Source organism: Chiloscyllium punctatum, chromosome 3, assembly GCF_047496795.1.
Source record: "Chiloscyllium punctatum isolate Juve2018m chromosome 3, sChiPun1.3, whole genome shotgun sequence".
Taxonomy (NCBI): Eukaryota; Metazoa; Chordata; class Chondrichthyes; order Orectolobiformes; family Hemiscylliidae; genus Chiloscyllium; species Chiloscyllium punctatum.
The window spans coordinates 89,257,515-89,272,602 of NC_092741.1; the positions used below are offsets into that span (position 1 = coordinate 89,257,515).

At 37.6% G+C, this 15,088-nt stretch overlaps 1 protein-coding gene across 7 annotated transcripts in view; it reads right to left on the reverse strand.

Annotated features, from left to right (window-relative positions):
- ptprk (protein tyrosine phosphatase receptor type K) overlaps positions 1 to 15,088 on the reverse strand; it is a 603,086-nt gene that overhangs the window by 61,587 nt on the left and 526,411 nt on the right. For 4 of the 7 annotated variants that reach the window (XM_072556025.1, XM_072556023.1, XM_072556028.1 and 1 more), the window contains 4 exons: positions 8,315 to 8,402; positions 6,989 to 7,065; positions 6,803 to 6,820; positions 3,977 to 4,013 (listed from right to left, as the gene is read on the reverse strand). In XM_072556025.1, the coding sequence (XP_072412126.1) occupies positions 3,977 to 4,013; positions 6,803 to 6,820; positions 6,989 to 7,065; positions 8,315 to 8,402 (220 nt within the window). The remainder of the gene's footprint in view (positions 1 to 3,976; positions 4,014 to 6,802; positions 6,821 to 6,988; positions 7,066 to 8,314; positions 8,403 to 15,088) is intronic. The other 3 variants (XM_072556024.1, XM_072556029.1, XM_072556027.1) reach the window with 1 other exon arrangement.

Genomic DNA, 15,088 nt, shown 5'->3' on the forward strand with positions numbered 1-15,088 from the left:
CCCAAAATGGTCTTTCGATTGGCATTACTAATAAACCTGTCGAATTTGATGACAAACAGCTGGAGTTTAGCTGACTCAATGTGATGCACTGAGTTACTATAGATCAAAAACTTATAATTGAAAGCATTAGACAAGAAAGGTTTGCTTGGATCCAGTAGCATTTTTTTTCAAAAGTGACAAGTTTAAAAACTAACACAAAATTCATATGGATCTTTTGAAGACAACATAAATTAAATCATATTCAGTAGCTTCTCTACACTGGTAATATACAACGGAAAGATGTGAAGGATATGAAATATAAAGATGGGTTTTGGCACACTAGATAGAAATAGGTTTTGGTTTCATTAGAAAATGTGCACTTAATGAATAGATTGCTCACATGAGCATAAACTAGACAGGTCAATATTTCACACTTTCAGAGATAATACCACACTTTGTCTCGTCAATTTAAATCCATTACAATCAACTACTAGAAACAATCTTTGTTCCATAAAAAAAAACACTCTAGGAGGTGACTGCAAGTTCACCTAAAAGCCTGCTTTGGAAACTTGCCAGAAAGTAGTCTTCATTGATAAAACCAATTAGAGCAATTGTTTGTGTTAAACCACTCACAAATGTGGAGAGCATCAACAGAACATTCTAAGAATATTAAACCTGGAAATTCTGTTGCTGAGATGTGCACAAAGTACATTAAAATTGTTATTGGACATGAACATATGAAATAGGAGCAGAAGTAGACCATTCAACCTCTAGAATCTGCATCACCATTCAATAAGCTCATGGCTGATATGATTTTGTTTCGAATTCTATATGCCAATCTTACCCCACTAACTTTTAATTTGCTAACTGAAGATCCATCCACCTTTGTCTTAAAAATGTTCCCCGACACCTGGCTTCACTGCATTCTGAGGCCGAGTCCCCAACCATTAGAGAAAAATAACTCTAGTCAATTTTGTCATCAGAGGGCGACACCAAATTTCAAAACATTGCCCTTGTTCTTGACTGCCCCACAAGCGGAAATATCCTTTCCACATCCACCTTGTCAAGAATATTCAGAATCTTATACATGTCAATGAATCACCCCTCACTCTTCTAATCTTCAGTGCAAACCAGCCCAGCCTGTCTTCATAACCCTTCTTCATAAGATAGCAAACTTACTGCAGCTATTAATGTGATAAGCTTCCTCTGAACTTCCTCCAATACACTTACACCCTTCCTTTAATAAGGTGACCAAAACTGCATATAGTATTTGAGATGCGGTCTCAATAATGTCCTGTAAAACTGAAGTGGAACATCCTTATTTTTATGTTCAGGTCCTTTTGCAATAAAAGATAGCTTTGTATTCGCCTTCTTGATTACGTGCTGGACCTGCATACTAACAGAATGAGATTCATGCAGTAGAACACCTAAATCCCTCCGCAAACCATAGAACTCAACTTTAATGCTCCATTTAAGCAATACTCTTTTTCTTCCTGCCAAACTTTTGCTCACTCGTTCAACCTCTCTCTATTCATCCATGACAACCTCATTTATTTTTGATAACATATTATTCACATCTCAGGGTATTGTCTGAGACTTTAGGTAGCATGCCTTTACTCCCCTAAATCATGGATGTAAATCATAAGAATTTCAGGCCGTAAGCAAGGCTCCACTCATCATATTCTGCCAATCAAGATAGAAATCCATTTACAAAAAGTGTGTTTTCCACTGGTCAGTCCATTTGCAAACTATGTTAACCTCCTACCCATGACACCACAAATGTTTATTTCTGCAATAACCTTCTCAAGTGCCTTCTGGAAAGTCAAGTACGTTATGTCCACAGGCTTCCCTTTATCCACAGCACATATGATTCATTCAAAAATCTCTAATACATTGGTTAAGTAAGATTTTGTTTTGGCAAAACTATCTGAATCTAGAGAAGCAAATTTTATTTAAACTTGCAAAGCAGGGCATGTGCAACAATCACTACTTTTGATTGCATGATTATAAAAGTAACTCATCCAGAATGTCAAGTCCTCCAATGCAGTTAAATGATGAAAATGTCAGCGCCAGAGCAAATTACATTCATTACAATACAGAATGGGCTGCCTCTTGGGTTCTGACATTCCTCAAATTTTAAAGTTGCTGTACTTAATCCATTACAGTTTATCATCTATGGTATTATAAACAAAGGACCATTCACACCTAGTTCCCAGAATAATGGGGAATATGCCATCCTTCCACTTTGCATTAGATATTCCATTAATCTTAAAATGAACAACCAATACCAGATCCTCTTCATCAAAAAGATAACTCACTTCCATTTCCAAAAGGTTGCCTTTCAATATCCAATTTCAGATCATCTTTGTCACTTCTAGAGTCAACAATTCAAAATCTCACCTTGTCAACTTACTATTATATATTCTCTGTAAGCTTTAGTTCATGCACATATCCTGAATCAAATTTGTTTCACATTTATTCCTGTCCTCACAGAATCATCCAAGCTGAATGCCTGTCTTTTGAAATTCTTCAGCCTAATGTTTGAATCCCTTTGATGTTATTGCTCCCGCTAGTTTTCACATAAGAATGGAACAGCTTGGACCCTCAAACCTGCTCAAGATTCAATAAGATCACAACTGACCTGACTGTAGTCTTGCCAACACTATCCTGTGTAGTTTATATAGCCTAAAACTCTCTTATAGTGCAACAATGGGTCGAATACAGACATAAATATATTCAAGGAATCAGTTTCCATTGCTCCTGGGATAGAGAATTCCAAAGATTGATGATCTTCAGTGAAGAAATTCCTTTTCATTTCAGTCTTAAATAGAAGAGTGCTTATTTTTAAACTGTCTTCTAGATCCAGGTTCTCCACTTGGGGAAATATCCTTTCAGCATATACGCTGCCAGCATGTACCCTGCCTAGTCTTGGTCAGAACTTTATGTTTCAATAACATCACTCATTATTATTCTAAACCTTTTTGAGGATAAACTATACCAGATAAACCATTCGTTATAAGGTAAACTCTTCATCTCACAAACCAATCCAGTGAATCTTCTCTGAGCTGCCTCCAGTGCAATTTTGTTTTCTCAAATGAGGAAACCAAATCTGCACACACTACTCTAGGTGTGTTCCAACCTTACTAAGATTGGCAAGGTGGCTCAGTGGTTAGCACTGCTACTCACCTCGCCAGGGACTCAGGTTCGATTCCAGTCTCGGGAGACTGTCTGCGTGGAGTTTGTAAGTTCTCCATGTGTCTGTGTGGGTTTCCTCTGGGTGCTCTAGTTTCCCCCCACAGTCCAAAGATGTGCAGCTTAGATGAATTGGCCATGCTAAATTGCTCATAGTGTTTAGGGATGTATAGATTAGAGGAAAATGTAGAGTTATAAGATACGGGAATGGGTCTGGACGAGTTACTCTTCAGAGTGTTGGTGTGGACTTGTTGGGCTGAATGGCCTGCTTCCACACTCTAGGGATTCTAATTAAAAATTCTGATTAAATTATCATCCTCTCCTCTGTCTCCTATATGTTCCTCTTTCCCAGATGCTATTCCCTGAAATTCTATCCCAAAATTTGCCTCTGAACCACTTTTCTCCCTGACTCCCCTGAATTTCCATCCTTTTGTTTTAGACTTTGGATACCCCTTGTTACCCTCCTTCCTTTGCTTGGAATCTTCCCCCCCCCACCCCCAACCTTCCAGATATTCCTTTCTAAATGTTGTTACAAATGTGAGCGGGCTGCAGTTTCCATACAGTGCAGGAATTAAAACTACCACGGATTATGAGTGCACTGGAGTTTGTCACGACACATGTTTGTATTTCATCCAGGTCTCTATTCCTCATTTACAATTTGAAGTTTATAATTTCCAGGATAAGTGCATTAACTGCAGTTTCTAGAACAAAACTTAGGGCTGCAACATTAGATCACAGGACTGTTCTCATTATTTTGTCATTAAATTCTAAATTGTACTTAAGTTACATCATGCAAGATTCTTACCTTGTGTGGCTATATAATGACTTGGTCTGTGATACCCCTACAAAGGAAAAAAGTATCATAAATTTACATCAGCAAGAAAGAGGATTGATCTGGTCTCTACGAGTCCTACTTAAAAAAAATGTACAATGTCAAAATCTGTCATTGACAATGATTTAATGAATTAACAGTAACTTCACTACCATGCCTAAAAGCACCAAAATGTTAAAGGTCAGTGTGTTGAAGTGAATTTCAGCAAGTTATAAAGACTGAAGCCAATTTAGGAATCAGAATTTAAACATTTGCTGTAATTGATCACAAACAGATTTGTATTGAAAGAATTATTTTGATTTGAAGCAGCAGGAGAAAACTGAACTGCAATGATAGTGTTGCAAAATAATAGTCAGGTTTACACTTGTATCTTCTTTTGCTCAACTTCTTATAATAGCGCAGGTTAACAGCAGTTCAGTGACCTTATACAGTATGGTACTTGTGAACATTTTTCTCGTAACACATATATGTATGGCTTATTATACACAACAGAAATGACTGATTAAACACAACAATGGTATGTTTATGTTGAAACAGCATGTTTGTCATCACATATAATGTGATTTATCAGAATTTAATCCCCTCATTAAAAAGGTGATTAAAATGCACAAATAAATCAATTGAAGGAAGGAAGAAAGAAAATACTGTAATTAACGTAAAATGAATCAAAGCACGAGAAATGTTTGCAAATAATAAAACTACAATAATCTTCAAAAAGGTGCACCTTCAGGATTGCCATGAAGTAGTTTGATTTTACAGCAAAAGGAGTGCTGTAATATTAATTTAGAGTCAGGCAGAAGTAGCATTGAGTGATTGCTGGCAGGGTGAGACTTAACCACATTTTAAAAGTTCTCTTGGCTCCTGGAAACATTTTTTTCAAATATATCCGACTTCAGCACAAATAGTTATGAGCAGACAAGCTCTTGTTTACGTTCTTAAGTATTTTGTTTAATTTTAACTTTATTGTATTCGGGTTAGGGATCTTAAAGCAGTCATCTCCGGCTGAAATCTATGCCACAGTCATGAATCTCAGAACAGTAGCTGTTCATTTTTGTTTGATACAGGGAATGGAAGTAATAGAAGAGCAAAAGAATAGACTAAGAAAAAAACTTTTCTGAAATTGCCTAAACATGAAATTTAAATGTAAGTTGAATGTGGGATCTGTTTTAGGGCATTAACAGCTGTAGATTTTTTTTGAACAATGGCATTCTTATTTTTAGAAGGGATAACGTCAAAACATCTAGTTAACCTGGTCATGGTATTTTGCTTATTTTGATATTTCAAATTCATTTCTATTTAGATTACTGCAGAGAATATCATGGTGACTCAAATTATTAACAACATCTGTGCTGAAAACAATCTATACAGTAAGTATTTCATTGACAAGTTGTACGTGTAAGCATAAATCATACCCACGTAGGGAAACTTTGAAAGTTTTATGGAAATCTATTAAAATGTTTTTGTAATTATTAAATTATGAAATACAGAAATAAAAAGGAGCCGCATTGAAAGTCGACAAGATAATGTTCACAGAAAACAAAAGATCTTTCTTTACAAGCAGCGAGGTATTAGAGAATACAATTAAAATTGTACTTCGATTACATTCTTTTTTTTATAAATGGACTTAAATTTGGAATTCTATTGTTACTAAAAAATCTTGGTGCAAGTCTTTTTAAGAGACAAAATGCAGTGTTAATTTAGATTAGCAGGTTATTCATATTTATGATCAGTGGCCAGTGGAAAAACTGTGGCACTGAAATGAGTTAACAGTATTAATTCTGTTTTAACCAGTTGTCCAGATAACAATTATGATTTCAAAATTAATATGTACATTAAAGTACAAGGGAGATGAAGAAATGTTCAGGAATACATTGCAATATTTTGCATTGACGTAGTTTTTGTTTTTACATCCCTCTATATTCTTAGACCTTAAGATGGCACGGTACTGTTTCTTTTTATTAAAAAAAGGGGCAGATTGCTTTACTCAGTAGCCTATTTCTTAGAAGTGTGTGTGTTTGGTCTTCAGGGCAATAATAAGTGTAGATGTTTGAGAACTTGAGGTAGACTGAGATTCTGGGCATTTCAAGCCAATTATACACAAATTTACATTTATACAATGATCATGAAAGAAAACCACAGTTCAACTTGCCAAATTAAGAAATTTGGTAAATTTTGAAATATCACAGATCCTAAAATTTTAGCCACCTTATACAGTTTTATAAACATGCAGCTAGTAATTTCACCTCAAACATGAGCACTAAACAAAGTTCTAAAGAGATCAGATAACCATAAAATATATATAATGATGACTAACTTACATGCAGGAGTTCACCTGTTTGTTCTCTTCACAGTGTATGCTTTTAGGCAGCGTTTCTTTAGTGTCTTGCAGTTTAAACAACTTTCAACTTTAGCTCTTAGAATTTTAATAATCAAATAAAGCTGGTGCTTAAAGTGCAGCCACTAGTGAACAGTTATTTTGTTTATTTCTATGTAATGTACTTCAAAGCTGATTTTCCCCATCATAAGCTAACTCACAATATAGACCAAATTGGTTTAAATCAGTAAGATTATTGTGTATTTTACATGATGGTTTCTTCAAAATAGCAGACAATAATGTCATGGATAAATGCTATTACTACTCGAAATTACAGAAGATGTTTTAAAAATCAGAACGTATTTTATGAAGAGAATCAAATGGGTTTGCTCAGCTATGTACTGCTTGCTTTAGTAACATGTTGATATATTAAATGAATTGGTATTAAAATGAAGACAATCTAGCTTTTTCAGTGTGATACTTACATCCCTGTACAGCCATATCTACAGCCCAAACCAAAGCCAGATGTGAAAGAAAAGCACAACAGTGTCAGTGAGTGCCAACAAATTTAATATACAAGGTGCAAATTTTAACAGCAGCAATCTTTAGACAGAACACCGGAAAAAAAAATCAAATGTTAAGATATTGTAGAGCTGGGAAATATAACTTACGTCAATATAATTTGCATTAATGTAATCTGATGTTGAATCATCCTCCAGGGGCTGCAAAATGACTCTGGAGTGGTCATCTATAGGAAACAGAATAAACACATAATTTATTGTCATTTCAGTTATTAATAGACAATACAAAATCATAAATTAATTTATTCAAAAACTGACAATATGTGAAAGTGATCTTGGGGAGGACAGCAAATTTTCGAAATGCAGCTGGGTGCGCTAATTTTATTTCCAGGAACAGAACAAAATGTAAAAACTGAACAGTATCTTCACAAAAAAAAATTATATTTCATAGCAAGGATTGTTTCAACTAATAATTTTCCTTCCCTGCATAGATGCAACAATACAGGACTCCTTGAAACTCTGGATTTTCAATATTAAACATGCTACAAGAGCGCCACAAACTGCTGAACATCTGGAACTAGAGAAGATTCCATTGAAAATTTTGCTCCTTGTAGAATCTTATTATATGCTACAGTTCTGATTGATTATTAGTGAAAACTAGAAAGAGTAGTTCAAAAAGTAATTACAATGTTATATCAGTATTAATGCTAACATATAATTAAATTATGCAGTAAAAATACTTTGCTCATTTGGCTCATTGGTCACCTCTGCCAGATATTCATACATTCAACTATCACCCAAACAACTTCATAAAGAAATTGGCAAGGGGGAAGAATTTTAAATCTCTGATAAACAGCAAATTTTATATCTTTGTTTCAGTACAGAAAGAATACGATATCATGTTCCAGGATTCAAAGGGAACTCAGGACAGTGGGTAAGGCTCCAAATCAGAATCCCTGATCTGCTCCTCTCTCAAACACAGTTTTAAACTGGGAGCGTGAGATCACAAACTCTTCTCAAAATTTTTCAGTCTTTTCACAGTGTGAGTTAACCTCTAGCACCCATAACACAGAATTAATGAACAATTAATTACTGGTAAAATCAGAGGCAGTTCGCATGGCTTTATAAAGGACAGCTCTATTTAAACCGACCAATAATTTTTTAAGAGATGAACACATGTTACAGTGAACGGTGGACATCATAGACACAGATTTTCATGCATTGCTTGGTAAGATGCTTCATAAAAAGACGTTGCAAAAATCAAGGTACTTGATAATAAAATAAGGATAGTAACATAAATAGAACATAGCTAGAAAAAAAAAACAAGCTTGACTTTGAAACATTCTAAAGATTGTTGAGTGTTAGACATGTAGCCCTTCTATAGAATAACCCGAAATTTAGATGAAAAGTTACACTTCACGAATAAGACTGCAATAAAACAAAATGTTGGCCATAGCTGCTTATTTAACAACTCACAAGCTATAATATTTCCATAGCGATTTTTAGTTCTGTTCTGGTCCTTCTTGGCAATGTCCCAGGAAGCAGACTGCCCCTCAAAGAAACTCTGCAAAAGAACAAATATTTTTTGTTGAGCAATTATTTTTGTTTTTATTAAAATCAACTGTGCAAAATTTCATAAGTCCATCTTATTAATGTCTTATTGACTGAAATTCACTGTAATAGCTTCGTTATTTTAACCGAGTGAGAATAATCTGAAAGTTTACACATAATGAGCAGAGACAATTTGTTATATTTACACCCAACTACAAATATTTTGAATGAAAATAACATGGGGTGCCCTTTTTTGAATTCAAAACATATCTGGAAGTTCAGATCATCTTCTGTAATCTTCAGGGCTATGGATCAAGTAGTAGAAAGGAGCATTAGGCTGACATCATGTGCTGAGTAGCCTTCTTTAATCTAAGGCGGCTTTTATGTCTCTAAATGCTCAAGATTTAAAGATCATACATTTTATGAAATATTACCAGACAATTTAAGAAAATAAATTATTTAAAAGTCATAGTTCAATTTTTTTTTCTGTGGAACTCAACTGCCACAAATATAATGCACTGTATGGCCTCATCTCTATTTTTCTAGCTCACAATAAAATGCATACAGGAAGATGCACACAAATAAATTTCTACAGGAAACGTTGCCAGTAAAACCACAACTACTGGCTTAAGGGTTAGAACTATCTGCATTGTTTTTAGTAACATAACCTTGAAGTTTGCCTTGTTAAGATGACAAAAAGCTAACAATTAAGCAATAAATTCATAAAAAGAACATTAAAAGCAATAGAGCAGAATTTATACTGATGTCTGGTGCTATAGTTAACGAATACATTGCTTTTCTAGGAAAAAATAAATGTCAATTGCTTTTTTAAAATCTATTCTCAGCATACTTCATTTCACTTCTCATGAATCCTAAACATCCTGGTGCAAAAGAGCATAATTATACAATATGTTTGCTAACTTGTGGTTGAATGAGTCAAAAACCTAACACATTGTCTGAAGGGATAAGACAATAAGATATAAGAATATCAGGCCACTCGGCCCATCACGTCGATCTTCCATTTGATTATGGTTGATGTGATTCTCAGCCCAATTTTCCTGCCTTCTCCCCGTAACCTTTGATCCCTATACAAATCAAGAAGTTATTTACCTCTGTCTCACATTACACCCAGTGACCTGGCCTTCACAGCCTTCTGAAGCAATTAGTTTCACAGATTAAACATCCTCTGGAGGAAGAAACCCATCGCTGTTCAAAAGGTTCACACCTCCAATCTCAGAGTGTGCACTCGGATCCTAGTCTCTCCTACTAGTGGAAACATTTTCTTCATGTCCACTCTATCCAGGCCTCTCAATATACTGTAAGCTTAAATGAGATCACCTCCCATCCTTCAAAACTCCAGCGAGTACAGACCCAGAATCCTCAAATCCTACTCATCTCACTAGCCATTCTGTCCTAAGATCATTTTGCAAACCTCTCCTGAACACCCCCGCCCAACACGAACACATTCTTCCTTAGATAGTGTCCAAAATTGCTCACAATGTTCCAAATGTGGTCTGACCAGTGTCTCATTCACCCTCAGCACTCTCTGCTCTTATATTCTAACCCTTTTGAAGTGAATGCTAACATTGCATTTGCCTTCCCAACTGCCAACTGAATCTGCATGTTACCTGAAGAGAATTCTGAACCAGGACTGCTAAGTCACTTTGTGCGCGAGAATTCAGAAATCTTTCCCCATTTAGAAAATATTTGCTATTCTTCCTACCACAGTGTATAACCACACACTTACCCACATTGTATTCCATCTGTCCCTTATTTGCACACTTTCTAGCCTGTCCAAGTACTTCTGTAGCCTCCCCACTTCCTCATCACGACCTGCCTCTCCATTTATTTTGTGCCATCTGCAAACCTAGCAACACCCAGATTGTTCATGTTTAATGTGAATAGCTGTGGTCCCAATCCTGACCCCTGTGAAAATTCACTAGTCATCAGATGTCATCTTGAAAAAGACCTGTTATCCCCACTCTCTACCTTCTGCTAGTCAGCCAAACCTCTAACCATGCCAGCACCTTGCCCTAACATCATGGGTATGTATCTTATTTAGCAGTCTGGTGTGTGGCACCTTTTCAAAGGCCTTGGAAAAATCCAGATAAATCATCTCCGCTGCCTCTTTTGTCGCACTTGTTGATTACCTCCCTCAAGGAGTTAAGTAATTTGTCAGATAGGACCTCCTCTTGATGAAACTGTGCTGACTCACCCTTACTTTACCATGCACATCCAAGTACTCCTCCATCAATTCCTTAGTAAAGGAGTCTAAAATCTTAGCAGTGATCGAGATCACATTAACCAGCCTATAATTTCCTGTTCTACCTCCCAAACTAAAAACATAATTATTTCTTCAGGTGTATTCATTCAAAGTCAAATTGATTTGGCTTCATACATTGCTGTTGTTGCAAGTTGTGAAAGTAGGAGTATACTTAAGAAGGAAATCAGGAGGACAAAACAGGGACATGAGAATTAAGGAGAATCCAAAGGATTTTTACAAATATATTTAGGACAAAAGGGTAACTAGGGAGAGAATAGGGCCCCTAAAAGATCAGCAAGGCGGCCTTTGTGTGGAGCCACAGAAAATGGGGGAGATGCTAAATGAATATTTTGCATCAGTATTTACTGTGGAAAAGGATATGGAAGATATAGACTGTAGGGAAATAGATGGTGGCATCTTGCAAAGTGCCCATATTACAGAAGAGGAAGTGCTGGATGTCTTGGAACGGTTAAAGGTGGATAAATCCCCTGGACCTGATCAGATGTACCCGAAAACTCTGGGAAGATAGAGAAATGATTGTTGGGTCTCTTGCTGAGATATTTGTATCATCAATAGTCACAGGTGAGGTGCCATAAGACTGGAGGGCGGTAAAGACAAACCAGGGCACTATAGACCGGTGAGCCTGACCTTGGGCAAGTTGTTGGAGGGAATCCTGAGGGACAGAATGGACATGTATTTGGAAAGGCAAGGACTGATTTGAGATAGTCAACATGGCTTTGTGCATGGGAAATCATGTCTCATAAACTTGATTGAGTTTTTTGAAGAAGTAACAAAGAAGATTGATGAGGGCAGAACAGTAGATGTGATCTATATGGACTTCAGTAAGGCGTTCGACAAGGTTTCCCATGGGAGACTGATTAGCAAGGTTAGATCTCATGGAATACAGGGAGAACTAGCCATTTGAATACAGAACTGGTTCAAAGGCAGGAGACAGAGGGTAGTGATGGAAGGTTGTTTTTCAGACTGGAGGCCTGTGACCAGTGGAGTGCCACAAGGATCAGTGCTGGGCCCTCTACTTTTTGTCATTACATAAATGATTTGGATGCGAGCATAAGAGGTCCAGTTCGTAAGTTTGCAAATGACACCAAAATTGGAGGTGTAACAGGCAGCGAAGAGGGTTACCTCAGATTACAACAGGATCTGGACCAGATGGGTCAATGGGCTGAGAAGTGGCAGATGGAGTTTAATTCAGATAAATGCGAGGTGCTGCATTTTGGGAAAGCAAATCTTATACACTTAATGGTAAGGTCCGAGGAGTGCAGGTTCATAGCTCCTTGAAAGTGGAGTCACAGGTAGATAGGATAGTGAAGAAGGCGTTTGGTATGCTTTCCTTTATTGGTCAGAGTATTGAGTACAGGAGTTGGGAGGTCATGTTGCGGCTGTACAGGACATTGGTTAGGCCACTGTTGGAATATTGCGTGCAATTCTGGTCTCCTTTCTATTGGAAAGATGTTGTGAAACTTGAAAGGGTTCAGAAAAGATTTACAAGGATATTGCCAGGATTGGAGGATCTGAGCTACAGGGAGAGGCTGAACAGGCTGGGGCTATTTTCCCTGGAGCGTCAGAGGCTGAGTCAGGGTGACCTTATAGAGGTTTACAAAATTATGAGGGGCATGGATAGGATAAATAGACAAAGTCTTTTCCCTGGGGTCAGGGAGTCCAGAACTAGAGGGCATAGGTTTAGGGTGAGAAGGGGAAAATTATAAAAGAGACCTCAAGGGCAACATTTTCACACAGAGGTTGGTACATGTATGGAATGAGCTGCCAGAGGATGTGATGGAGGCTGGTACAATTGCAACATTTAAGAGGCATTTGGACGGGTATATGAATAGGAAGGGTTTGGAGGGATATGGGCCGGGTGCTGGCAGGTGGGACGAGATTGGGTTGGGATATCTGGTGGCCTTGGACGGGTTGGACCGAAGGGTCTGTTTCCATGCTTGCATCTCTATGACTCTATAAACGTGGGGACTGCAGGGAGGATGAACAAACTGACCACATCATCTTGGTACAGGGAGCCATTTAAGTGGAAGAAGAAAGCAGGGATATAGCTGTGGCAGAGGACTGTAGAGTTAGAGGGATAAACACTGTTCTCTGTGGCCATGAGTGGGAGTCCTGAAAGTATGGGCTGAGGATATCTCAAGCCTGGAGAAAAACTTGGAGAGAGAGGGAGAGATCCAATCATTCACATTGGGAACAATTGGTAGGACTCAAAAGGAAATTTTGCTGAAAGACTTTGAATGGTTAGGAGCTAAATTAGAAAGCAGAATCGGCAAATTAATATTGCCTTACTATTTGAGCTGTGGACAACCTATCATGGAGTGAATAAAGTCAAGGAGTTAAATGCACGGCTCAAAGATTGGTGAGAGTGGAGAGGGTTTCATTTCGTGGGGCGAGAAGGCACCTATTCTGGTGGGATGGGCTTCCCTTAAATGGTGCTGGCGCAGTATCTTAGCAAATCAAATAACCAAGGCTGTAGAGACAGCTTGAGACTAATTAGGGGTGGGGGAGGTTTTGAGAGAAGTGAAAGATAGGCTTACAAAGCCAGAGATATGGCAGCATTACAGGGTGGCTATTTGGATAATGATACCCAGAGTGCGACAGAAAGAGACAGAGTAGGCGTAAGGAAAAAAATATCCTGATCCTTCAATACATGAATATACATTGAATTTGATACAAAACAGATGAATAAATGACACAAATACAAATGAACAGGTATGATATTATGGCCATCACTGAGGCATGGTAGAAAGGAGATCAAAACGAGGAACTAAATATTTCGAAGGATGTGAATTTTTGAAAGGATAGGCAGGAACAAAGGAAGGTGGGGTAGCATTGCCGACATGGAATGGAATAGGTAAAATATTAAGAAATTACCTTGAATTGGAAGACATAGAATCCATATAGATGAAGGTAAGAAATAAAAAGATAGTAGTATGTAGGTACCCTAAAACTAGCTACACTGTGGTACAGAGAATAGATAAGGAGATAGTGAGGACATTTAACAAAGGCAGTTTACCTATCATCGGTGACTTTAAACTTCATGTAGATTGGGATAGTCAGATTGGCAGAAGCAGCCATAAGGGAGAATTCACAAGAGTTTATTTAGGATAGTTTCCCAAAACTATATACTATGTGGAACAAAATGAAGGAAGGAAATGAATACAATAGCTATGACAAAAGAAGAGAACTAGGGAAACAAATGAGGCAAAAGATAGCTAAGGCCCCTGGATTGATGGAATACATCAGAGGATGTTAAAAGGAAGTAACTATATAGATGATGGATACATTTGATATGAATCATCGAGGAACCTTCAGATTCTGGTGTAGTCCCAAATGATAACACAACTCAAATCTTAGTAGGACTTATACACTTAATGGTAAGGTCCTAGCAAGTGTTGCTGAACAAAGAGACCTTGGAGTGCAGGTTCATAGCTCCTTGAAAGTAGAGTCACAGGTAGATAGGATAGCGAAGGCAGCGTTTGGAATGCTTTCCTTTATTGGCTAGCGTATTGAGTATAGGAGTTGTGAAGTCATGTTGCGGCTGTATAGGAGGTTGGTTAGGCCACTTTTGGAATATTGTATGCAATTCTGGTCTCCTTTCTAGTGGAATGTTGTTGTGAACTTGAAAGGGTTCAGAAAAGATTTACAAGGATGCTGTCAGGGTTGGAGGACTTGAGCCAAAGAAACAGGATGAACAGACTGGGGCTGTTTTCCCTGGAGTGTCAAAGGCTGAGGGGTGACCTTATAGAGGTTTATAAAATCATGAAGGGTATGGATATGGTAAATAGACAAGGTCATTTCCATGGGATGAGACTGTCCAGAATTAGAGGACAAAGGTTTAGGGTGAGAAGGGAAAGATGTAACAGGGGCAACTTTTTCACACAGAGGGTGGTACGTGTATGGAATGAGCTGTCAGAGGAAGTGGAGGAGGCTGGTACAATTGCAACATTTAAAAGGCATCTGGATGGGTTTATGAATATGAAGGGTTTGGAGGGATATGGGACGGTTGCTGGTAGGTGGGACTAGTTTGGGTTGGGATATCTGGTCGGCATGGACGGGTTGGACCAAAGTGTCTGTTTCCATGCTGTACATTTCTGTAACTCTATAACTGCTGATGTAACATCTTTATTTGAAAAAAAGGAATGGGATCAAAACACAGTTAGCTTCACATCTGTTGTTGGGAAAATGTTAGAGTCTATTATAAAGGATATATTGGGGATTCATAACAAATGTAATAGAGTTGGGTGAAATAACAGTATATGTAAAATACTTAGAGACATTTGACAAGGCACCACAGATTAGGTTACTCAATAAGATAAGAGTCCTTGACATTGGAGGTAGCATATTAGCATGGATCAAGGTTTACCTAACTAATAGAAGGCAGAGTGTTGGCAGAAGGGGATATTTTCAGGGAT